Source organism: Saccopteryx bilineata, chromosome 9 (genome assembly GCF_036850765.1).
Source record: "Saccopteryx bilineata isolate mSacBil1 chromosome 9, mSacBil1_pri_phased_curated, whole genome shotgun sequence".
NCBI classification, from domain to species: Eukaryota; Metazoa; Chordata; class Mammalia; order Chiroptera; family Emballonuridae; genus Saccopteryx; species Saccopteryx bilineata.
The window spans coordinates 73,097,391-73,123,914 of NC_089498.1; the positions used below are offsets into that span (position 1 = coordinate 73,097,391).

Sequence of the window (26,524 nt, forward strand, 5' to 3'; positions counted from 1 at the left end):
CACTCTTTGGCCCCTTGTTCCTCCTCTAAGGGGGTCTACCACATGACTAGCAATGTGCCAGGAGAGGGTAAAAAACTACATGACCAGTGATATACTAGGGGAAGAAAAGGTACCCTGGGGTGAGGTCCTTGTCTTCCCCTTTGCTAGGCACCTGAGGCTTTCCACCCTGGTGACCTTCTGTACCTGGCCTATTGTCCCTGCTCTGCTTATGTCTGTCTATCTGCCTACTACACTAATACTATGTTGAATAAAGAGTGGTGAGAATGGGCATCCTTGCTTTGTTCCAGATCTTAGAGGGCAAGCATTCAGTCTTTAACCACTAAATATAATCTTAGTTGTAGGGCTTTTGTAGATGTTCTTTATTAAGTTGAGCAGGGGTCAGGAACCTTTTTGGCTGAGAGAGCCATGAATGCCACATATTTTAAAATGTAATTCCATGAAAGCCATACAATATGTTTAACACCAAATACAAGTAAATGTGTGCATTTTATGTAAGACTAACACTTTTAAAGTACAATAAGTCTCTGAATTCTTTTTAATAACGTTGTTATGCTGTTACTAACCAATTGATGGATAAAGTACTTCTTACCATTAATGCGACTTCTGGTGCTGCATGGTTTTGCTGATGGCTTTGTGGTCTGGTGATGAGGTTAAGCTTCATGCAGGCATTGAGACTTCCATCCGTTAAACGTGATCATAGGTTGGTCTTAACATTCTTTACATGTGAGAAAGACTGCTCACATGCATATGCAGAGCCAAACATTGTCAATACAGCAATACTCACACGCTGCAGTGTGTGGTATGTGGCAGGAAGCGCATTCCAAGTTTTGACAATCAGCTGGTCCGTGGGTTGAAGTTTTTTCATTTCTCCCCACTTGTGTTTGCTTGCCAACTCTGCTTGCTGTCATGCAAGTTTTTCCAAATTTTCATTCAGTGACTTGAACTTATTCACCCACATGTCTGAGGCCTTCAGGTTAGCAGCTTGTAGCTCAAAATCTCTGACGGAGACACCGGGGATGTAACTCAGGTCAGTGCTGTCCACTGCACACTCGTGTGGATGGGTGATGAACTTAAAAAGACGAGTGCACTCACGAAATTCTCCAAAGTGTGCTTTGAATGACTGCAGGAGATTAGATGTGAAGCCTGCTAGCTGCTGGAGATCAAGATATTGAGCATGGTCACTTGCTGTGCATGCATCTTTAAACTCTCCCAGTTTTTCAAAGTGTAGTAAACGACATGTTTCAATGTTGGTGATGAAGAGTTCCAGCTTGTTTTCAAATGCAAACACTGCTTGTTGAAGGGATGAGACTGTATTTCCAACGCCTTGCATTTTCACATTGAGCTGGTTCAGATGTTCAGTCATGTCCATGAGATAGTAGAACTTCAGGAGCCACTCAGTGTTAGCTAACTCAGGATGTTCGACGTTTTTTGTTTTTTGTTTTGTTTTTTGTACTTTTCTGAAGCTGGAAACGGGGAAAGACAGTCAGACAGACTCCCGCATGTGCCCGACAGGGATCCACCCGGCACGCCCACCAGGGGGCGACGCTCTGCCCACCAGGGGGCGATGCTCTGCTCCTCCGGGGCGTCTCTCTGTTGTGACCAGAGCCACTCTAGCACCTGGGGCAGAGGCGAAGGAGCCATCCCCAGCGCCTGGGCCATCCTTGCTCCAATGGAGCCTTGGCTGCGGGAGGGGAAGAGAGAGACAGAGAGGAAGGAGAAGGGGAGGGGTGGAGAAGCAGATGGACGCCTCTCCTGTGTGCCCTGGCTGGGAATCGAACCCGGGACTTCTGCACGCCAGGCCGACGCTCTACCACTGAGCCAACCGGCCAGGGCCTCGACGTTTTTTATTTCAAGAAAAGTCCAGATTTCGCTCAGACAAGCCACGAAACGGCTGAGCACCTTCCCTCTTGACAACCAACACACATTGCTGTGCAGAAGCAGACCAGAATAATTATTCCCAACTTCATCCAGCAGTGTTTTAAACTGGCGATCATTTAAAGCTCAGGCAACAATAAAGTTGGCCACCTGAATGACCAGCGACTTCGCCTCACCAAGCTGCTCGCCACACATCTGAGCACAAAGCACCTCCTCATGTAGGATGCAGTGAAAACTTAGGATGGGTCTCTTTTTATGTTCACGAAGAAGTGCTATGAATCCTCTGTTTTTCCCCACCATGCACGGAGCACCATCAGTACACACCGAAATAAGTTTATCCATCGGTAGATTTTTTTTCTTTAGTGAACTCAGTGAAAGACTTGAATAAATCCTCCCCTCTTGTTGTCTCTTTTATGGGCAAAACAGCAAGACTTTCCTCATGTAGTGTGTCACCACAGCATACCTTGCAATCACGCTGAACTGGGATAAATGGCTTACGTCTGTTGACGCATTCAAAGCGAGAGAAAAAAATGGTGCTGCATTTATGTCCTTCACTTGTGTTGCTTCCATTTGATTTGCCATCATGATGGTACGATCGTGAACAGTTCTTGCCAACAGAGACATGTCTTTTATTCATTTGATTATCTTGTCTTTATCCAAAAAGTCATCAAAAGGTTCACTGGCAACATCAAGCATGAATGTTTTGGCATACTCCCCATCTGTGAATGGCTTTCCATTTCTCACAATTGCTAAAGCACCAGCAAAGCTAGCCGAATTCCAATCACCTCGTTGGGTCCAAACACAGAGTTGCTGCTGACTAGCTTGCACTCTGCACAGTAGCTCTTGACATGCTTTCTTCCTGCTGTCCCCCGCTGGATATTTCGATGTAAATGTAGTATGGCGTGTGTCGAAGTGCTGCTTTATATTTGATCATTTCATCGATGCAATTTTATCATTGCATTTTTTTTACAGTGACAAAGAGAGAGTTAGAGAGAGGGATAGATAGGGACAGACAGGAAGGGAGATGAGAAGCATCAATCAATCCTTTTTTTTGTGACACGTTAGTTGTTCATTGATTGCTTCCTCATATGTGCCTTGACCGTGGGGCTGCAGCAGACTGAGTAACGGTCTAGGCTCGAGCCAGCAACCTTGGGTCCAAGCTGGTGAGCTTTGCTCAAACCAGATGAGCCCACGCTCAAGCTGGCGACCTCAGGGTCTTGAAGCTGGGTCTTCCACATCCCAGTCTGACGCTCTATCCACTGCACTATCGCCCGGTCAGGCTATCATTGCATATTAGACACATTGCAGAACCTGCTCTCTCCACAAAGGCAAATTCTTCTGTCCATTCTTGCTGAAAAGTATGATACTCCTCATCTTTTTTTCTTTTAGCCATCTTCTTCGTCAAAAGGGTTTCTGCAATTAGCTAGCTGACTACTTGATTAAAAGGAAGGAAGTTTACTTTCTGACCTCACAACAATCCGTGGACATTAGGCATTATCCAATAAAAATTTGGTGTTTTCCTGGAGGACAGCTGTGATTGGCTCCAGCCACCTGCAACCATGAACATGAGCGGTAGGAAATGAATAAATTATAATACATGAGAATGTTTTATATTTTTAACGTTATTATTTTTTTTATTAAAGATTTGTCTGCGAGCCAGATGCAGCCATCAAAAGAGCCACATCTGGCTTGCGAGCCATAGGTTCCCAACCCCTGCTCTAACCAATTGAGCCACTGGCTATGAGAGAGGAAGAGGTAGAGAAGGGGAGAGGGAGGGGAAGAGAAACAGATGGTTGCTTCTCGTGTGTGCCTTGACCAGGGATTGAACCCAGGATGTCCACACGCTGGGCTGATGCTCTATCCACTGCACCAACTGGCCAGGGCTGGTCTGTAGTTTCTGTTTATGTACTGTCATTGTTTGTTTTCTATGTCAGGTTAATGCTAGCTTCATAAAATGAATTGGGAAGTGTTCTTTTTTTGTGGAAGAGATTGTATAAAATGTATATATGCAATTTTCCTTTAAATGTTTGCTAGACTTTTTTCAGTGAAACTATCAGGACTTGGAGATTTATTTTGGGGGAATTTCTAAATTATGAAGTCAATCTCCTTAACAGTTATAAGACAATTCAAGTGATCGATTTAATATGAGTAGAATTGTGGTGGTTTGTGTTTTTCAAGAAATTGTTTCATTTTTTTCTAAATTATCAAATTTACATGTATCGAAGTTTTCCCTATTTGTTTCAGATGTGCTCATTAAATTGCTCTTTGAAGCATTTTAAAAAAATTATGGCTGCTATAAAGTCTTTGTCAAATAACTGTAACATTTTTGTCATGCTGGTGTTGGCATTCATTGTGATTTTCTGGGGATTTTTCCATATCACTTATATTTGCAAGTTTATAGCATAGGTCATATCTTTGCATTATCTCTAGGGACTATAGTGATATCTTCTTTTTCACTCCTGATATTAGACTAAATTTGTCATTCTCTCTCTCTTTCTTTGGTCAATCCTGCCAGAGGTTATTATTTTTAGTTTTTGTTTATTTATTTATTTACTTATTTATTTTAGTGAGAGGAGGGGAGGTGTAGACAGACTCCCACATGCGCCCTGACCTGGATGCACCCAGCAAGCCCACTAGAGGTGATGCTCTGCCCATATGGGGCATTGTTCCATTGCTTCGTTGCAACCAGAGCCATTTTTTTTAGCATCTGAGGCAGAGGCCTTGGAGCCATCCTCAGCGCCTGGGGCCAACTCACTCTAATGGAGCCTTGGCTGCAGGAGTAGAGAGGTAGAGAGAGAGAGAGAGAGAGAGAGAGAGGAGGGGGGAGAAGGAAGGGTGGAAAAGCAGATGAGCTCTCCTGTGTGCCCTGACTGTGAATCGAACCTGGGACATCTACACGCTGGGTGAGACTCTGCCACTGAGCAAACTGGTCTGGGCTTTATTTTTTTTCAAAGAACCAATTTTGGTTTTTGCTTCTCTTATTTTATTTCTTCCAGTTTCCTTGGGTTTAATTTGCTGGTATTTTTATACTTTTTTAAAAAAGATTTTTAAAGATTTATTGATTTTACAGAGAGGGGAGAGAGAGAGAAAGAGGGGGAATGGAAAGCATCAACTTATAGTAGTTGCTTCTTGTATGTGCCTTTACGAGACAAGCTTAGGGTTTCGAACTGGTGACCTCAGCATTCCAGGTTGGTGCTCTATCTACTGTGCCACCACAGGCCAAGCTATTTTTAAAATTTCTTGAAATGGGTATTTGAGTCATTGACTTTCAGTTCCCTTATTTCCAAATATATTATACATTTAAGGCCATGATAGCTGCATCCCACAAGGTTTTCAAGTTTATTAGGATATAAATGTTAACTTATTTAGTTTTAATTTACATTTCTTTAGTGAGGGGGTTGAACCATCTTTTTATATGTTTAAATGCTGTTTGTATATATTTCTTGTGATCGCTGTTTGTATCTTTTGCCAATTTTCCTGTTTGTTAGGCCTTTTTATATGGACATATGAATTATATATTAGGTTAGCATATTATAATATGAGTAATAAAAAGTTTTTTCTTACTTTATTGTTTTTCTTTTGACTTTGCCTATACTGTGAACTCAGGATTTAGACTCTTCTCCTGCAAAGTTGCTGAGGGTTTCCTCCTCTACCTTTGGTGTTCAGAGAGAGTAGCTCATTTTGACCCACTTTGCTTTGATGGGATTTCCTTTAACCCCATGAAAGGTTTTAGAACAGAGGCTAGAGTACAGGCTCTGAAGACACTCAGGCCTGCCATTCTTTAGAAATATCGCCCTAGGTAAGTTGTAATAACTTCTAAGTTTTAGTTTTCTCATCTGTTAAATAGAAATAATAATTCTGCCAACCTTATGGGACTGTTTGATGATTAAATAAGATAATGTATCTATAATCATCTAGCACATGCCTGGCCCATGTGAAGGCTTGATGCATGGTATTTAAAAAATTTGTTTATCAATATTAAGCAAACATTTCTTGAATGGCTGCTGTATTATCCTGGTGCTATTCTTCATCAGTTTAAAGGAGAAAATCCTGTGATCCCATGCCTCTTGGCTCAGCTGTTGTCTTTTGTGCTTCATACCTGGAGTTCTGAATTGTGGTCATTACTGTTTGGTGTTTGATTAGGGTTGGCGCTCAAAGAGTTTGAGTATCTGCTCAGTTCCTGGGTATATCTATTATGGCATTGCTTGTTCTTCTACTGTCCCAAAGTCTGTGTGATAGTCTTCTGATGGTCTTTCAGAGAAGAGGGGAAGAAAAAAGGGGTATGACTAAAGACCCCACATGGTCACCCACCTGTCTCCCCTGATATGTTCAAACTTACCTGGTCACCTGTCATCTGAGAAAGACTTATAGCTCTGAAGCTGACAGGTATGGACTAGTCTAGGACAGGAAGGTTGTCCAACTGGAAGAGCAGGCATTAGATAAGAGAGAAGTCTGAGCCCTACAGAAAAGTCTAAGGTCATGGCACCAAACAAGCTTCCTATATTCATTCCTTTTCAACCTAAATGTCTCTTCTCTGAACCCCACCCCAATTTCTCCCTTCACACTCTTTTTTAATCCCCAATAATCCTTACAATTACACATATTTCTCCTGCAAGCCTATAAGCTCCAAGAGGTCAGAGGCTACATCTGTCTTTTTCATTACCAAGCACAAGGCCTTCTCTGCGTGATGGTTAAATGGCATGTTTGTTTTGTGCTAATCCATGGAGCTCCTAGTGCAATGCCTGGTGCCTAGTACATGCACGTTGAATGAACGAATGAATCACAGAGTCTTAGTAGTTAGTTATCCAGGCTATTCACCCACTACGTGCCTGAATCCTTGCCTCAAAATTCTTACTAAGTGTATGCTAGTCAACAAAACAGTTCTAGTGGCAAAGAACTGCCTGCTGCCTGAGGCTGCCTGGTTGTTTTCTGTAGAGTCTTGTTCGCTAGAAAGTTCTTAATATGGAGCTGAAATATATCTCCTTGAGGCTTCCAGTAAGTAGTCTTGTTCTATCCTTATGGTGACATAAATCAAGCCTAGGTCCTCTTTGTGGTCACAACCTTTTAGACATTTGAAGTTAGTTTTCACACTTACCTCTTCTCCAAGTTAATAAAAAAATCATTGATTAGACATGTACTTGTTGAGTATCTATAGCATAAACACAAAGATGAAAAAATATAATATCTGTCCTCAAGATGTTACTGGTCTTGTGGAGAGCCAGAGAAATTAACACAGAATGTCATCAGTGGTAGGAACAATGGAAACACAAGAGAAGGAGAGCCCCAGCCCACCCAGGATTCTTGGAGACAAAGGAGCAGGCTATAGGTGTTCTAAGTAGACCAGGTAGGAGAGGATGGCCCAAGAAGAAGGGAAAGCATATGCAAAGGTCTGGGAATGTAAGAGCCCATAACATGTTATGGGAACTTAAGTAGTTCCATATGGCTAGGGAGATCAGGAGTCCCAGGTTGCTCAGAACAGTACAGTTTATACCGGTTCTCTCAGAAAACTTATGTCCTCAGTCTCAAAAGTGTACCAGATTGAATAATAAATTCCATAATGACTCTAAGTATGCCTGGGCATAAAGTCTTAGGGTGAGGTGAAAATGGGGAGATGAAAGGGGAGAGAGGCAGGGGCTGGCTGATCGAAAGAGGGCTTGTGGGCCAAGTTCAAGAAGAGCAATTAAGCTTGGTTTTGTACAGTGTCTTCTCTTTGAGGTCATCTTCTCCATATATAACCTAATTCATAGATCAGTTCATGTATGGATATATGATTGGTGCTATGGGTTATCATTTATGGAAGACTTAACAGGTCAGTGCTTTCCACATAGCCTGGGTTTCGGTCCAGACAAACCTCTGCTGAGCCTATTCATGTATGTCCTGTAACTGACTGTCTGCCACAGGCCTGAGTTTGACTTGTTTTTATGGTTGTGAGTTTGTGTCCTGAGATAACATTGAGTAGTTCCCTTGGAGTCTCTTGTTTCCAGCTAGAAACTTTGTAAGATTTTTGAAGGGACTTGTAGGAATATTCAAATAAAATGAATTTAATTAAGTCTAAGATAATGCAATAACCAAGGAGTGCTGAACTAGATGTTTGACTGGGCAGCCAGTGGAAATGGTTTAAATATTTGAAATACTTGAATTATGCATGGAAAGTAGATAGTAAGAGTAGGCATTTAAATTGTCTGAGTGAGCCTGACCTGTGGTGGCACAGTGGATAGAGCATTGACCTGGAATGCTGAGTTCGCTGGTTCAAAACCCCATGCTTGCCTGGTCAAGGCACATACCAGAAACAACTGAGTTGATGCTTCCCGCTCCTCCCCCACTTTCTCTCTCTCTCTCTATCTCTTTCTCTGTCTGTCTCTCTCTCTAAAAAACTCAATGAATAAAATCTTAAAAAAATAAAAATACAATGTCTGAGTGAATGGTTCCTCTTCAGTTCTTCCTGCAATATCTGTCCCTAAGTGGCAAGTGTTGGTTTCTACCCTAAAACTGAATGAAGCAGTCCCCTCAAACAGATCCATAAGGACTAGCTAGCTTCAGGTGGCTTTTGCCCACCAGGAAGCCGGTTTGCAGTAGACCTCATGGATTCTGGGGCTTCCTCACCCAACCACTACTCTGACACTTGAATGCTCAAAGGAGATGCAAAGCTGCTCATTATAATGGTTGTATCACCCTGCCCTTCCCATTTCTCTTTCATTGGCTTACTAAAGTTTGGGGCTAGTTTGGGGATCTAGGTGTATTTGTTTTCTAGGGCTGTTGTAACAAAGTACCATAAATTGAGTGACTTAAACAACAGAAATGTATTATCTCACAGTTCTGGATTCTAGACGTTTGAGATCAAGGTGTTGGTAGGACTGGATCCTTTGAGGGCTAAGGAGAATCTGTCTTATGCCTCTCCCCCTGCTTGTGGTTTCATGGCAATCTTTGATAGTCTTTGACTAGTAAAAGCATCATTCAAATTGCTGCCTTCATTTTTGCATGGCATCCTCTGTTTGCACGTCTGCGTTCAAATTTCCCCCTTTTATAAAAACACTAGGTATATTGGGATAGGATTCTACTCTACTCCAGTGTGACCTCATTTTCACTAATTATAGCTTCAGTGACCTCATTTCCAAATAAAGTCTCCTTTTGTGGTACTGGGAGTTAGCAGTTCAACATATGAATTGTTGTGGAGGACACAATTCAATTCATAACATGACAGTAGATAGAAATAGCATCAGCATGCATGCAACCTCTCTATTGATTAGTAATGCAACCAACTCTACTTTTGGGGAAACCATCAAGTCAGAAAGAATTCCATGGTTAAGGGAGAGGTACCCCAATTCTTCTGTAGCAATTTAAAGGTATAGACCAGTAGATGTAGGTAGGTTTGCCTTGAGCTATGAATGTGACTTCTCCTCCGAGGCTCCCAGCTGGGAGACACACATGAAAATGTGCTAGCCAAGTCACAAGCCGTCTATGGTTCTGGGAAAGTTGTTTTAATCTGTTATCTCACTTTCCAACAGTTTGTCTTCTGAACTGATGCCATCATTCTACCCTAGAGCCAACCATCTTCATTCTTTGCCTAGATGAATGCTAAAGCCTTGTAATGATTCTGCCCATTTGGATCTTCTCCCAGCCATTCTCTATCCAGGCATCCCCAAACTACGGCCCCTGGGCCACATGCAGCCCCCTGAGGCCATTTATCCGGCCCCCGCCGCACTTCCAGAAGGGGCACCTCTTTCATTGGTGGTCAGTGAGAGGAGCACTGTATGTGGTGGCCCTCTAATGGTCTGAGGGACAGTGAACTGGCTCCCTGTGTAAAAAGTTTGGGGACCTCTGCTACAGCAGATTGTTTTAAGACACAAATGTGATACAGTAGGCTCCTTGATTAAAATGACTTCAGTGGCTGCTTGCTGCTCTTTAGATAAAAATCAAAGTACTATATCCTACAAGGACCCAAGGTCTCAGGCCAGAAGCTTATGATCTGCATTCAGCCCTCAGTGGCATTTATTTAAAAAGCAACTGAAATGGCAATGCTGTTTTTTGATCTAAGGGCTGAACACTGATGTTCACTCAGTGAAAATTCATTCAAGCTCTACTCTTTGATTGGTAGACTTTTAACTTCAAAACAATTGAATGTGTTGTCCAAAGTTCTGGGAATACCTTAGTCATATTCCCCTTTATGGCCTTTTACATCTCTCGGCAATCAGCATACAAGAAGAGACTCCCCCACCCCCATCTCGGCTGAAAAAGATGGAATTAACAAACATGGATGATACAGTGGGGGTAATTCAGCAAGTTAAGTCAGAATCACAAGATAAATTATGTAGATTGCAACAAGAAAAACAACATGGTCTTACTTTTTTGTTCTTTTTTATCTAGAAATTATGCTGGCTCGCTCTTTCCTACTGCTAATGAAGAAAGAAGAGTGATGGGCGTGTTGCCTCTGACTCCCACTGCCCAGAGGAAATCAGGTGTGGCGGAATGTCAGCACTCAGCCTCATTTCTGCTCTGGGGAGAGCTTCAGTTCTTTCGGAAGCAATAGCCCCATCTTCCCAACAGAGCTCGGGCAAACGGGGTTCTGTGGGTAACCCCTCTGTGTCTGCCCTAAGAAAACAGGATTTCTGACTAGCTTGAGCTTATAAAAGAAGTGGTAGCTGTGGGCTTTCCTGCAATATTGAAGGTTGCTTCTATGGGGCAGTGACAAGCCCTTTCACTGGGCTCTCCCTCTTGGGGTGCCAAAACTGTCCCTATTGTTTAAAGAACCAAAGTAGCCCTAGCAAAGAGGATGAAAAGAATCTCTGGTAGGCTCCATCACAATTTTAAAATTGAGAAATTTTTACCAAATAGTCTGGATTTCTGACTTTGTTTGGAAAATTGAAATGTGGATCCCATCTTATCATCTAAATTTTATTTAAAATGGCAGCACCTGTGACATGCTGTCCCAGGCCCCACATTGTCTATTTCTCACACTCAGCTTTGCTGCTGCTTCTTCCATAGCTCTTGGCACCTTCTTACTTACCAGATAGATTATTTAATATATTTGTCTGTTTTCTTTTGTTAGAATATAAGTTGTGTGAGAGCAGGGATCTTGTTTGAGCAATGAGACATCCTCCTCTCAGGATATTGCAACCTAGCATTTAATAGTTGAATGAATGAATGAATGAGCCTGAGGCTTACATTCTCAAGTGGTAGCAAACACTTTACTTGCCTGGGCCCCCGAAGCCATGAACATTTGCACACCTGCCCTACACATTTGTCCCAATTGACCAACATACCAGCTGCTCTCTCCCCTCCCCATCACTGTCATCTCTCAGGCCACACTGCCCTTCCTGCAGGCTTTGGAATGTACAGGTCCCTCAGCCAGAATACTTTCTTGACCCTTTCTTCCTGGTTAATTCCTGCTCATCCTGTGCTCTTAGCTCAAACTGTCCTTAATGTCTCTGCCTAGGTCAACCTCCCTGGGCATGGAGTTATTTCTTTCATAAAACATATTCATCCCCTTGTAGAGATGGATGACCTCTCCTCTTACCCTGACCCCTGAGCTCAGGAGAGAGGTGTGCTCAGCTGTCCAAAGCTCAGCCTCTCTGAGTGTGTCAGCCCTGGAAACCAGTTCTTCAGGGCCAGGCAAGGAGTAGCCATAGGCCAAGGTTTGTAATTGCCACCTTGGTCCTCTGTTTACTCAGGACTTCTATTACTATGGGCCTCTTTATTGTATCCCATCTGTGTCAACACTGGTAGGGGAGGGAACAGGGAGCCTGGCCTCCCAGGGCATTCTGGCAACAACACATCCTCCAAAAAGCACCAGGATGACAACCAAATAACCTCATGATTGAGGGCCTTCCTGGGAATCTGGGGACAGGGAGGTGGAATTTTCAAACAGAGGCTTCTGGGAAGTGCCACCCAAGAAGTGCACAGAGAATTCTAAACTGACAGAACTGGAGAGCAGCTTCCCCTCTGCACCCAGTTTTCAGGTGAGGAAACTGAAACCCAGAAAGGGTAAACGGTGCATCCAAAGCCAAACAGCACAGGAGTCCAAAGCCTGCGCAAGACCCCATAGGCTTCACTACATTTTCTGGACCTGGGTCTGGGGCTGGAATGTTGTGAATTCTTGGTTCAGTCTGGACTGGTTGTGGGGGCAAAATGCAGAAATGGATGAGAATGGATACAGAATTTAACAACTCTTATCTTGGGGTGCTCAAAGTACATGTGTGGACTTCATTCCTCATTCACTAGGTCTGCAGGAGAGCGCTAACACATGGATTTTGAAAAGCTCCTTGGAGACTGTGATGCTCAATGCTAAATGGGAAGTACGGGCCTGGATGATGCTCAAACCTTATAGCTTGACAGATACTCAGCTGTAGATAGTAAAATGAATCTTGTGCTTGAGTGCATTCCTAGTATCAGTCCACAATGGCAGGTCTCTGCGGGACAGCTCAGCTTCCTAAGAGGCATCCAGAAAAATGTTTAAGTTTCAGTTGTCGAAATGAAGGGAGCTGTTTCTTTGGCGTTCAGTGATGTAGGCTGGAGGTCTTGTGAAACAGACATTGGAAGGACAGGCCCTCACAATGAGAAATTGTCTCGAATCCTGCACATCTTTTGTTACCTTTTATTTTATTTTTTTTAGGTGAGAGGAGGGGAGATAGTGAGGCAGACTCTTGCATGCCCCTGACAAGGATCCCACCGTGATCCACCTGGCAACCCTCGCTGGGGCCTCTCAACCAAGCTATCTTTAGTGCCTGAGGCTGACACCCTCTGATGAGCTATCCTCAGCACAGGGCCACATTCGAACTAATCAAGCCACTGGCTGCAGGAGGGAAAGAGGGAGAGAAGAGGAAGAGGGAGGGGAGGAAAAGCAGATGGTTACTTCCTGGGTGTCCTGACCGGGAATTGAACCCTGGATGTCCGTACGCCAGGCCAATGCTCTATCTGCTGAGCTACTGGCCAGGGCATATCTTTTGAATGCTCTGCCAGAACATTATGTAGGTGAAAGGTCAGTTCATAGTATCATGAACTAAAAACTCCAGTTTTATATACAAGAAGTAGATTTCTTATCTATTTCTGGTTCATGCATAGGCCCTGGCCGGTTGGCTCAGTGGTAGAGCGTCGGCCTGGCGTGCAGAAGTCCTGGGTTCGATTCCCGGCCAGGGCACACAGGAGAGGCACCCATCTGCTTCTGCACCCCTCCCCCTCTCTTTCCTCTCTGTCTCTCTCTTCCCCTCCCACAGCTGAGGCTCCATTGGAGCAAAAGATGGCCTGGGCGCTGGGGATGGCTCCATGGCCTCTGCCCCAGGCACTAGAGTGGCTCTGGTCGCAACAGAGCGAAGCCCCGGAGGAGGCAGAGCATTGCCCCCTGGTGGGTGTGCCGGGTGGATCCCAGTTGGGCGGGAGTCTGTCTGACTGCCTCCCCGTTTCCAGCTTCAGAAAAATACAAAAAAAAAAAAAAAAAAAGAATTATAAGTACAAGTAGTACATTCCCTGTTTGTAAGAAATATATTTTGGAATTCTCATAACAGAGCATTGAGTTTGATTGGTTGGGGACTTACTGATCTACAAACAAACCCTATAAGAAAACAGTAAGTAGACCTATACCTCTCAGACAAGCCTTGAAAAGGCCTAGTATGCAGGGGACTGGTTGGAAGGATGAATCAATTGTCAGAATCAGGTCCCGATGGGGAATGAAACCAGACCTAGAGCAACAAGGTGAGGGGGCTGGGCTTGTGTGAGCAGGTCGGAGCCCAGCTTGGTATCTTAACCCTAGGCACGTGAGGAGGGGGTGAGACTGTAGTTCTTGGATGCCTACTGTGGGTCAGGACCTGTGTTGTGTATGTGTATCCATAGCCTACAATTGCCCTCCCAGTCCTAAGGTAGATGCTGTTAGCTCTTATTTTGTAACAGAGGATGCCCAGGCTCTGACTGTTAAACTAACTTGCCTGAGATCACCCAGGGTTCTCAGGGGAGAAGCCTGTTCACCTGACTTCAAAGCTACTTTGTCGTTGCAGACCCAGCGGGCGTCCTTCTGCTCAGGAACAGTTGTATTTATTTGGTTTTTGATAAGCAGTGGCTCTCTGTTTTTGATGCTTTGCTAGGAGTGATTGTGCTGCCTGGGTAGCAATGGGGGCTTCCTTAGGAAAAGTGCGGCTTCCCCGGGAAAGAACTTGGTTCCCTGAAGTCTTGGCCTTTCCGACTTTTGGCTGAATTGGCACCTGGGACATGCACCTCTGTGACCTACTGCACTTGCTATTCATCCCAAGTGGCAACATCAGGGCACACACTCCCTGCTGCTGGTACCTCTACATCTGGCTGGCTCTTAGTTTCTCCGTTCTCTGGTGGCCAGTTCTGTTGTGATCAACCCAGCCTGCTTCAGTTGGCTGGTTCCATGCCCCTTTGGGCAGGGCATTCTAGCCTCCAGGAGTCCTGCAGGGGCTTTCCTGCGGGCCATCCCTTTCTAGGAGGGATTCAGAAGCTGCAAATCCACTAAGATCTGTCTACAGCCCTGCCTTGAGCTAAACTTCCCCCAAGGTTCCCAGCTGAGTGTGGTGTGTCAGTGACAGGAACGGAAGCATGGGCAGTGTGCTCTGGCTTTTGAGGGTTGGGGCATGTGCACTTGTGTATGGGGTAGGGTTGTCAATGGGTCCTAGAGAATTGCCACTTTAAGCAGAACCAGAATTGTCGGCGTGGATTATTTCACCAATTGGTAGATCCAAATACTGCAGTGAGTCCTTTCAGGCTAAACAGAATAAACCACCTGGGAAAAGAGTCTGCAACCATCTTCTGCACTCCCGCCTCCTCCCAAGCCCTGTCTTCAGTGGGATTTCAGTTCCTTGCTGGTTCCCCATAGGCATTTCAACCCCTCCCAACCTTTTGTTCTCCTGGAAAGCACCATGATGACCCTGGAGTTCTCCTCACCACCCCCATACTTTTCATCATCAACCAACTTAAAGCATTTCAAACATGCAATCTTAATAAAAACATAGTACTTTCTCATCAAGCACGGTCCCCAGGGAAGTACTTCTCAGACTTTATTGTGCATATATATTACCTTGGGACCTTGTTAAAAATGTAGATTCAAGGCCCTGGCCGGTTGGCCCAGCGATAGAGCGTCAGCCCAGCGTGTGGAGATCCTGGGTTCGATTCCCCGCCAGGGCACACAGGAGAAGCGCCCATCTGCTTCTCCACCCCTCCCCCTCTCCTTTCTCTCTATCTCTCTCTTCCCCTCCTGTAGCCAAGGCTCCACTGGAGCAAAGTTGACCCAGGCACTGAGGACAGCTCCATGGCTTCTGCCTCAGGCGCTAGAATGGCTCCTGCCACAACAGAGCAACGCCCCAGATGGGTAGAGCATCGCCCCCTGGTGAGCATGCCCGGTGGATCCCAGTTGGGCACATGAGGGAGTCTGTCTGACTGCCTCCCTGCTTCTCACTTCGGGGAAAAAAAAATGTAGATTCAAATTCAGTAGGTCTAAAGTGGGGCTCCAAGATCCTGCATTTCTAACAAGCTCCTAAGTGACGATGCCAGTGTTGCTCTCTGGGAAACCACACTCAGAGTATGGAAGCCCCAGGCAGCCCACCTTTGCCTCCCTTCAGCCTAAATTATAGTATTCTCTTCTATTTATACCCCCTTTGCTCTCTTCTCCCAGGGCTCACCGACACAGCTAGGACATGTAAGACAGTCAGTGGGGATTCTGTTCCATTTTGGTACAGTGTAATTTCCCCAGTGAAGGCTGATGTTTTTTCCTCCTTAATCCTCCTGCATCCTTTATTTCTGGCTGCTTCTCTTATAATTCCTGATGTTACTCTGCAGTCAGAGGGAGTGGGGCTTGAGGAGGACAGTGGCCTGATAACCCACACACACAAGTGTGTACACACTCACACAAGGCCTCTGGGCTCTGCCAGGTACTGTCAGGAGTCATGTTCCTCTCTGGACCTCTGTTTCTTTATGTCTATACTATGTAGTTGAGCTAGCAAATAGCTGAAGGTACCTCTGTTTTCGACATTCTTTGATCTCTGGCCAGGTAGCTCAGTTGGTTAGACCATTGTCCCGCTACACCAAAATTGTGGGTTCTATCCCCAGTCAGGACACAAACAAGAATCAACTAATGAATGCATAAATAAGTGGAACAACAAATCGGTGTTTCTCTCTCTTTCTCCTTTTCCCTCTCTCTAAAATCAATAAATAAAAATTAGAAAAAGTTCATTGATCCTAATCAACAAGCATATTTTAGGTCCTCTGATCAAAATCTGAAGACTTAATTTTCTATCCAAACTCCTCCACCCATTCCTACTGTGTGTCCTGGGACGAACATTTACTTTCTCTGGGCCTTAATGCTTTGTTTACATGTTGACTGATGACAAGAGTCACCTGATCTGGGCAAGTTAGGACAGAAAGAGGGCCTTAGATGCCAAGGTGTCTAGCATAGTTCTTGGCAAAGTAAGTGTCTTAGTCAGCTTGGGCTGATATCACAAAATACCATAGACTGAGTGGCCAAACAATAGATGTTTATTTATCACAATTCTGGGCCTGACCTGTGGTGGCAGCAGTGGATAAAGTGTCAACCTGGAATGCTGAGGTCGCTGGTTCAAAACCCTGCACTTGTCTGGTCAAGGCACATATGGGAGTTGCTGCTCCTCCCTTCTTTCTCTCTCTCTCATTCTTTCTCCTCTCTAAAATGAATAAATAAATAATTAAAAAAACAAACAAACCAATTCTGCAGGCTGAGAAGTCCAAGATCAAGGTGCTGAAGATTTGTTTTTAGTAAGGACCCTTTGTCTGGCTTGCAAAGGGCAACCATTTCATTGTGTGCTCATATGACATCCTCTTCATGTGTGTGTGAAGAGGGAGAGAGAGAGAGTGCACTCTGGTGTCTCTTCCTTTTTTTTGTAAGCCCACTAATACCATTATGGGAGCACTATCCTCATGACCTTATCTAACCCTAATTATTTCCCAAAGCCACTATCACAGTGGTGGTTAGAGCCTCAACATATGAATTTGGGGGAAAACAAACATTCCGTCCATAACAGTAAGGATTAGTCAATATGATTGAATTGGTTTGTTCATCTGGAAAGAATCAACAGACTGCTTACTATGTGTTAGCAGTGAAGCTGTGCTGCAGAGGTGTAGGAAGGCACTGCATGTGGACTCTGCCCTCCAGTCAGCTGGCACAGAGATTCTAGATTAAAGGGTGGGAGGTAGTAGCCTAGAAGGGGACTAGGGAGAACAGATCCTAGGATCTGAAAAAGAAATAAAGCAGCCTGGCCTGTGGTGGCATAGTGGATAAGGTGGCATCCATCTGGCATGTTGAGGTTGCCTGTTTGAAACCCCGGGTTTTCCTGGTCAAGGCATATAGGAGAGGCAGCTAGGAGTTGCTGCTTCCTGTTCCTCTTTTCTTCTTTTTTCTTTTCTTTTCTTTTCCTTTCCTTTTTCTTTCTTTCTTCCTTTCTTTCTCTCTCTCTCTCTAAAAAAAAAAATCAATAATAATTAAAAGAAAGAAAGCAGAAGAGTGGAGAAGTGTGAGTGGGGAGGACATGCCTGGAATCTCAGCAACTCTTGATGAGTAGGCATTGGCAAGAGGTTCCAGAACATTCTCTGACCCTTCAACATTGACAGTGCATGTCTGTGGAGAACAGCAGCAAGAAGGATAAGAATATGGAATGTCAGTGCCTGACTCAGGCACTCTGGATGATAAAGATGTCTGAGACTTGATGGGGTGAGGTGAGCATGAGCAAGCCTAGAGATAAAATGCTTGACTCCTTCAGGGTCTTAACATTCTGGCAGGGACACTAGAAAATACTGACGTGGTATGCAGAGGAGGGCAGCTGTGATAACAAGGAATTGCATCCTAGATAAGGATAATGATAGTGATGATGACACTCCAAATTATTGTCAGGACATTTTGCAAAGGGATGGAATTGGTGCCCTTGTTAGTGTCATTTTTGTTAAGATTCCTTCTTGGTGTTATTTAAAAAAACTTGAAAAAATATGGTATGCAGATCACTGGTTGTTATATGTAACTATGCTGCTTTCTGCTTCTGCTGAATTACTATCATGATAATGTGAGCAAGTCATGAAAAACTTATTTGAGTTTAGTTACGGTATTTCATCTGGAAATGAAGGGTGACCTTTGTGATCATGGTGGGCACTTTAACTTAAATAATAGATGGTTCCCAACATTGCTCATAAAAATAAAATATTGGTGGCATTTTTGCCCAACATCTTGTAGGGGTTCAAAATGAACCACCCAAGATGTACCTCTGTGATATGAGGATTATTTTGAGCTAAAAGTAACTGAGGCCATGTGGGCTCAGGAGAAACATCTGTCCTTCCCTCCTCCACCCCTTTATATTAGCGGTCTCGCCCATGATAAGTTATCACCAGCAATAACTTCTTATGACCTATGTATACAGCAGGACAAATGACTTATTGAACATGTGTTCTTCCTGTAATTACCTTCTGAAACCACGAGGGTTTGTTTTTTTTTTTGACAGAGAGAGAGAGAGAGGGAGAGAGATGAGAAGCATGAATTCATTGTTGCAGCTCCTCAGTTGTTCAGTGATTGCTTTCTCATATGTGCCTTGATGGGGTGGGGGAGGGGGCGACAACAGAGTGGGTGACCCTTTGCTCAAGCCAGCGACTTCAGGCTCAAGCCAGCGACCCCTTGCTCAAGCCGGATGAGCCTTCAACTCAAGCTGGTGACGTTGGGGTTTCGAACCTGGGTCTTCCGAATCCCAGTCTAAGGCTCTATGCTGCACCACCATCTGGTCAGGCCCAAGGTGCTTTATGTTATCCTTAGCTCAGAATGTCACATATATCTCATTTTCCCCTTTCTGTCCCTGAACCTTTCATGTATTTGGGTCCCCACACTTACGTATTAGTAATTAAAGTTGGTCATTTTCTCTTTCTAATTTATGTCTATTTGATTATTAGACCAGCGGAAAGAATCTTGAGGGTGGAGGAAAGTTTCTTCCTCCTCCACAACCTCTAGTCTAGTCTCTGTTCTCCATTTTTGTTGGGGGCGGGGAAGGATGGGTATAGTATTTCCATTAAGATAGTTTTCATGTCCCTTAATCACTGACCTCGATGTAAGTCTCCAGGTGAAAGGCAAGGGGCAAGTTCAAAGGCCTCCTCTAGAATCCGTTTTGGGTCGTTTATTTAGATCAGTTTGTAGTGCTCTGCACGCCAATTCTCTCAAGGGCTACAAGTGACCACATGTGGCCAGTATGTTGTTTTTTTAAAAAGAAGCCTGAAGGAGAAGCTGATGACTGGAAAGAGAGGTTGAATCTTACCAGTTCGGCCTGGTCAGTAGGCGACGCGCACGCGCCGTGGATCCCAGGAGAGGCGTGCGCGCCGCGAGCAGCGGGGCCGCGCACGCCGCCCGGAAGCCATTTCCGGGTGGGAGGGGCGGGGCTGCCGGGGCCAGACCTCTAATCTCGGCGGCGGCAGCGGCAGGGGGTGCTAGAGCTTCGCCACTCACGAGCGGGTCGCGCGGTGATAAGACCGCGCGGGCCAGAGTGTCCGAAGGAAGAAGCGGGGCAGCTGGTTCCGGGCTGAGGAGGTGGAGGGGGCCGCCGGGGCTCCGGAGGAGAGAAGAGAGTCGGGTTTGGGGAGGACGACTTCGGGAGAGTCGCGACTGAGTGGAAGGCAGGTCCTGACACGGGAGAGAGGCAGGTCCAGACTCGGGCTGGGGGTTCGGGGAGGAGGGGTGAGGAGAGGAGGGAGGGCCCGTGGGGACTGCGGGGCTCGCAGAGGCGGTGGGCTCGGGCGGAAGGCAGGGGCGCCGACCCCCGGGGGCTGAGTGAACGCGAGGTTTGCGAGTGGGTGGGAGAGGGCGCCAGGGCCGAGAGCAGCAGTCTGAAACCCACTGCACGGAGGGCAGCAGTGGACCGAGGCAGGCAGGGTGGGATGATCTTCCCGAGAGGAAAGGGTTCCGGGAGGGAGGGATGAAGAGAGCGAGGCTAGCCTGTTCCTAAAGGCAATCCAGTGGAGTCCCAGCCCTGGGACTGGGCTCCCTTAGCGTCTGCTTCTCCGCGGGGTTAGGTTGAATGAGCTGGGCTTTGGGGTTCCGGGCCTTGGTCGGGGGCGGGCTGGGCGGTGCCCCTGGTACCTGCCTGGGGGCACTGCTTTGTGGGAGCCGGGTCTCGATTCGCTCGGTCAGCTGTCGGAGGGAAGCCTTGTGCCAGCAGGATTCTGATTCGTTCGTTTGGGGTGCTGGGGGTGGAGTGCGATATCTGGAGTGAAATCCGAGCTCTCAAAGGAGGGAGAGAACCATTTCTTCACTGCTCTGGCTGGTCTAGGCGGGTCGACGCGGTAGTTAAAAGCTTTAGAAGTAAACAAACCTGGTTCCCTTTTGCAGAGGGAAGGCACTGGAAGTCCAGCTGGAGGAGGAAGATGCCGAGTACAGACGTTTTGATGTTGGTGAGTCTTGTCCAAACATCCTCTTTGTAGGGCACTTGTCGCTTAACTTTTATTTTTAAGGGATCTGAGTGTGTAGGTTTTAGCTCCGATGCTTGCTTTTTTCTACCACCTTTATTTTTAGTGTAATGATTAAGATGGAGAAATAACTGAATTAAAAATGTGAATATTTAATATCCATAAAGAAGAATCTTGTTCAAAATTCTTGCAATTGTGTTTAATCTCTCCCTTCCCATATTACCAGGACAAATTAAAAACTCTTATTACATTTTGTCTGGGTCTACCAGACAAACAGTTTTGTTTGTCTCCCAGACTAGAGTTAAAAGATTCCCTGGGAGGCAGGCATGTCTTATTTGTATAGAAATGAAAAAACACCTATCATAGTGCTCTGAATAGTAAGTGCTTAACAAATGCTTGTTGAATTGAATTACAGTACTTTGAATCTAAGTGTTTTGTTGGGCTGAGGTGTAGCCTGCTTTCGTAGAGGCTGCCACGCTGAGAAGGGAGAATAGCATTGCTATCTGAGTGTTTACCAGAATGACATTTTATTCTTGGGATATTTATGATTCCACATAGAGGGTGTTTAGTGGAAGAGTTATGGGGAACCCAGGACTTTCAAATGGCTATGTAGAAAAGGTATCTGCATTTAATTTGTAGTAAGTCACTTCCCTGAGACTGCTTTCTCTTTGTGCAAGAACATGGATTTAGGAAGAATTCCTTTTCCCCTCTTTATTTCACTATCCCAGAGAGTTGGTAGCTGTCTCTAGGAAATTGGCAAAAACCCGTAGTGGGGTTTTTTATACCCGGTGCTGACTTCCTGTGGTGTTGACTTCCTATAGCGGCAAAACCTGTCAAGTCTGGGGGAGATAAAGAGGGGAACTTAAGTTGTGATTAGTTCTGGTTTGAGGCTGGGAGCAAGGATGATTTTAGAGACAAGAGACATAAATACTTGGTTTATCCACAGCTTCTGAAGATTTCACCTAAAATAGTTTCTTGCCTCAAGTTTCATGGATTGTCAGTACATAATAAGGAGCCTATGTAATTTTAAGTGCTAAGAGCCATATGAAAAAACGGAAATTGTAAGTAAGCAGAAGAAAGCAACCCCCCAAAATTCCACTACTCAGGGATACCACTGTTAGCACCTTGCAGGTTTAATGGAGAATGATTTGTAGCATTTGGCAATTTCTGTTTTTCCTCAGTATGTTTATGTAAATTAAGATGCCTGTATATAAGTTGGATATATTCCCTTGCCCAGAGATGTGCTTCTTACTTTCTGGGCCTTTTGTGTTCTCTCTAAAAGTCTGAGCAGTGAGTGGTTTTATTCGGAATATTAACTTTGGAATTCATTTTATTTTGTAGTATTTCTGTAGCTGTTGTCACTACTTTTCACTTCCTCATTTGGTAATTAGAATGTTTAGGGTGTAAGGAATGCCTGTTGGGGGAAGGAGTAATTCACATGGATAATGACTGGCCCTTGAGAATCATATATGTTGGTTGAGATGCTTTCATTGGAAAAGTTGTCATTCCTTCCTTGTCTGTACTTTGCTATTTGAAGCCAAAATATAAAGAACCAATAACCAGGAGTGGATTTTTAATGGGAGCATTAAATTTTCATGATCTGAGTTTAAGGTGTTTCTCTAGCTACTTTATATGGTGTATAAGACATATTATCTCTTTAACTAGAAGAAAAGACCCCAGTTAATAAAAAATAACCTTGCCTGACCAGGCAGTGGCGTAGTGGATAGAGCGTCGGACTGGGGTGCAGAGGGCCAAGGTTCGAAACCCCGAGGTTGCCAGCTTGAGCGCAGGCTCGTCTGGTTTGAGCAAGGCTCACCAGCTTGAGCCCAAGGTTGCTGGCTTGAGCAAGGGGTTACTCGGTCTGCTGTAGCCCCCCCCCCCAAGCACATATGAGAAAGCAATCAATAAACCATTAAGGTGCCGCAAGGAAGAATTGATGCTTCTCATCTCTCTCCTTTCCTGTCTGTCTGTCCCTCTCTCTGACTCCCTCTCTCTGTTGCTGTCACAAAAAACTCACAAAAACAAAACATAAAAAAGCTAATGCAAGACAGCATATTGTAGAAGAAACTAAGAAACAATCACAGAAGTTATATGATGCACCTTCTTATGTTGTGCATGAATCTTTTTTAGAATTTCTGATAAATGGATATTCATCCAGCCAGCCATCTTTTCTGCTGGGGCAGTAGGATTGGCATAAGCTAAGGAACAATAGAGGGTGGATTCAGGAATAATAATGTGATTCGAACAGCAAATACATGTTATGTACAGAAATAGATACTTCATGTACTCATTTAATGTTCACAAAAACCTTTTAGAAAATATGCTGGCATCCTCTCTTTACAAGTGAAAAACTAGACTTAGCTAAGCTATCACAGCAATGAAATGATAGAGCCACATTTTAACCACAGTTGATCTGATTTGAAATTCTTCCCTCTTATTTACTTTGTGATACTGCCTCTGGGTCATTCTTCATAAGATACAGAGGTTGTTGAACTTTGGGACTGATGGGGAGGGTTTGTGTAGAGCAGAAAGGGGTGGGATAGCTCCACCCTGTATGGTGCACTTAGGAAATGTGTGTGCCTGCACGTGTGTGTGTGTGTGTGTGTGTGTGTGTGTGTTTGTTTGTCTTCTAGTATAGTCTTGTCTGAAAATCTGTGTTTTGTTATACAAACATTCTTGTTTATTTTCTTCTACAATGCAGGTAGGGCATTATATTGAAATTTTTAAAGTTATGCTTATAAGTATGTTATCATCTTTGAATTTTATTTTAGAATAATAAAGGGGCATTATAAAATATTTGTTATAAAAAGAAGGCACAGTTTGCTAGGGTAATAAAGCTTGCAGATCAGCTGGAGTCCATAATATACCAAATCTTACATTCCAGAATAAGGAGTTTAGGTTGTCAGACCTCAGTACATTATTGTCCTTAATTTCACCCTTGCTTGATTAGGGTGCTTTGCTTGCTTTTTTCCATTTGCTCCTATATGGTATGTCATGGGCTGTAATATTTTCCACCTGTGTATGTTTCAGAGGGAATACAATGAATGAGAATATTCATCTGAAAATTGTGGTGCTTTCCAAGGGAATTCAAGTCAGGCAATATTTTAGCAATCTTTCTCTACTTTGGCAACCATTCTTTTCATCTATACTCTCCTTCTCCCTAAGCTAGGGTTACAAGTTGTGAAATACGTGTAGCTTGTAAGAAGCTCAGTCTTTTTTATTAATCTCAGTCTACTCCTCAAATGGCTTTCTCTTTTCCTATACAGAGGGTAAATCAAGGTTACCATTTGTTCCATGGTAGTATTGGTTGGGGTTTGAGTGAAAATTGTTTAAAGAGCTAGGGTTCGCAGCCTGGGGTGATTTTTACCTTCCAGGAACATTTGGCAGTGTTTGGAGACATTTTTGATTGTCACATTTGAAGAGTGCTAGAGGTTTGGGATGCAACTAAGAACTCTACTTCCTATACACAGTTTCCCATGACCAAGAATTACCGGCCTAAAGTATCAGTTGAGAAACCTGGTCCTGGGTTCTTACCATAGGTAACAGCATTCATGTGGGTCATCCCAAGCAGTCTGTGTCTTTTCTTTGAGTTTAATGGGTCTGTTATAGTGTTACTTGGGGTTATTTTGCCCATGGATCAGGCCCTGCTGCTTTGGAATATATTAGCGAGTAGAAACACTGTGGCAGAGTAATGTTCCTTTTTTTTTTTTCTGTTTTCCAAGAGAGAGACAGGAAGGGAGAGAGATGAGAAGCATTAACTTGTGGTTGTGTCACTTTAGTTGTTCATTGCTTTCTCATATGTACCTTGACAGGGTGGGGGGATGGTTACAGCAGAGCGAGTGACCCCTTGCTCAAGCCAGCAACTTTGGGCTTCTAACCAGCGACCTTTGGGCTCAAGCCAGCGACCATGGAGTCATGTCTGTGATCCCACACTCAAGCTGGATGAGCCCACACTCAAGCCGGCGACCTTGGGGTTTTGAACCTCGGTCCTCCGCGTCCCAGGCCAATGCTCTGTCCACTGCACCACTGCCTGGTCAGGCAGGGCAGAGTAACATTCTTAAGAAATGTTTTCCTTTGCAATATTTATGCTGTACTCTTTTCTTGATTTGGGAACAGTAAGCCTGTCTCTGTTTTGTTTTACAGGTTCAAAAATGGAATCTTTCCAGATCTTAGAGCTTTGTCTTTTACCCCTGAATGTTTTTCAGGGATGCATTCTTTTTGAATCTCAGTTGGAATTTAAGCAATAAATTGAAATATTGACACAAAGAACTAATTTCTAATCTGATGTCTTCTTATTCATGAAATTGTCTAGAAGAAGGGAAAATTCATTGAAACTGATAGGACGCTTAAAATTTTGCTGACAGTTTGAGTGGCTATTGTAGGATAAGCACTGTATTTGGCATTGTTTCAATATTATAAATAAAGCAAAACTATAATAACAAGTATGATAATTTTTAAGGCAAATTTAGAATCTTTGTTTCTTGATTTTTATAGAGAGACAGACAGAGAGAAACATTGATATGTTGTTCCACTTATTTATGCATCATTGGTTGATTCTTTTTTTTAATTTTTTAATTTTTAATTTTTCTGAAGTTGGAAACGGGGAGGCAGTCAGACAGACTCCCGCATGTGCCCGACTGGGGATCCACCCGGCATGCCCACCAGGGGGCGATGCTCTGCCCATCTGGGGCCATTCTAGCACCTGAAGCAGAGGCCACAGAGCCATCCTCAGCGCCTGGGCCAACTTTGCTCCAATGGAGCCTTGGCTGTGGGAGGGGAAGAGAGAGACAGAGAGGACGGAGAGGGGGAGGGGTGGAGAAGCAGATGGGCGCTTCTCCTGTGTGCCCTGGCCGGGAATCGCACCCAGGACTCCTGCATGCTAGGCCGACGCTCTACCACTGAGCCAACTGGCCAGGGCTTGGTTGATTCTTGTATGTGCCCTGAAAGGGCATTGGACCTGCAACCTTGGCATATTGGAATATGCTCTAATCAATTGAGCTACCCGGCCAGGGCAAGTATGATAATTTCTGCAGCCTTTAGTCTAAAGCAGGGGTTGGGAGCCTATAGCTTGTGAGCCAGATGTGGCTCTTTTGATGGCTGCATCTGGCTCGCAGACAAATCTTTAATAAAAAAATAACATAAAAATATAAAACATTCTCCTGTATTACAATCCATTCATTTCCTACCGCTCATGTTCATGGTGGCGGTCCTAATCAAAGCTGTCCTCCAGGACAACTCCAAATTTTTATTGGATAATGCGTAACGTACACAGTCGTTGTATGGCTCTCATGGAATTACATTTTAAAATATGTGGCATTCATGGCTTTCTCAGCCAAAAAGGTTCCCAACCCCTGGTCTAAAGGAACGGGGAGTTATGGATAAATAAACCCCAAATCCCAGTATTTGGCTTAGCTTTGCAATCTGTGTCAGGAATATTTAGTAACATTTGTCGCCTTAATTAGGTTTTGTCCAATCTAATGTTACAAGCAGTTTGTATACATTAATGACAAAATTGGGAATCAGCCTGGGATTAAGAATTTTCCATAGAGAATTAATTTGTAGTGAATCAGTGTATGTGTGAAAACATACAGAACCCAATTACTGAGAGAGAAACCAAGCCGAAGGGTAAGGGGCCATCTGGGAAGGCACAAGGTAGTAGTTTGTTGGGTGTATCAGTTATCTCTTGGCACACTCCAGTGGTATGATTGAGGACATGAAGGGACTATTTACAGAGCTGGGCAGGGTTAAGGAAGACCAACAGGGAATGATGGAACAGCTCATGGGTAAGAGCCATTATTACTCTTGGGTCTAAAGGAGGCAGGATGGGCAGTAGTTACTAGAACCTTGAGAGAGTTTAGCTGAAGGAGAGGTTAACCTGTAGGAATGTAGCTGCTGCCACTTCTGGTGATCCAGCAGGAAGGGAATCAAGAGAAATAAATACCTCAAACTCTTTTCACACCCTCTGATCTCCTGCTGGAGCCTCCTCGTTGGTCAAACCCAACTGGGAAGCAGAGAATTAGAGAGCCTTGGTGATTCAGTTGATACAAGGTTGCATGAGGCACATACAGAGCAGAGGTAGAGATGGCTGCGTGGAGGATCTGGAAGAGCAAAGGGAGGGTACCCAGCACGCTAAAGTCCAGGTCCAGTTAGTTCTGAGAGGCACAGCTAGAAGATAGTATCTGCGCATCAAGGTCAAGTTAGTTCTGAGAGGCACAGCTAGAAGGTAGTATCTGCGCATCAAGGT

At 44.5% G+C, this 26,524-nt stretch overlaps 2 protein-coding genes across 7 annotated transcripts in view; one reads left to right on the forward strand and one right to left on the reverse strand.

Annotated features, from left to right (window-relative positions):
* The window catches only part of TBATA (thymus, brain and testes associated), a 43,174-nt gene extending 23,977 nt beyond the window's left edge, over nucleotides 1-19,197 (reverse strand). The window contains exon 1 of the mRNA XM_066243302.1: nucleotides 19,137-19,197. The gene's annotated coding sequence lies outside the window, so the exon portion shown is untranslated. The remainder of the gene's footprint in view (nucleotides 1-19,136) is intronic.
* The window catches only part of SGPL1 (sphingosine-1-phosphate lyase 1), a 72,000-nt gene continuing 55,749 nt past the window's right edge, over nucleotides 10,274-26,524 (forward strand). For 2 of the 6 annotated variants that reach the window (XM_066243301.1, XM_066243297.1), the window contains exons 1-2: nucleotides 19,303-19,491; nucleotides 20,204-20,265. Coding sequence is in view for 5 of the 6 variants with exons in the window: in XM_066243297.1 (XP_066099394.1) it covers nucleotides 20,239-20,265 (27 nt within the window). In the remaining variant the exon portion in view is untranslated. Of the gene's footprint in view, nucleotides 10,332-19,301; nucleotides 19,519-20,203; nucleotides 20,266-26,524 lie in introns of those variants that run through there. The other 4 variants (XM_066243296.1, XM_066243298.1, XM_066243299.1 and 1 more) reach the window with 4 other exon arrangements.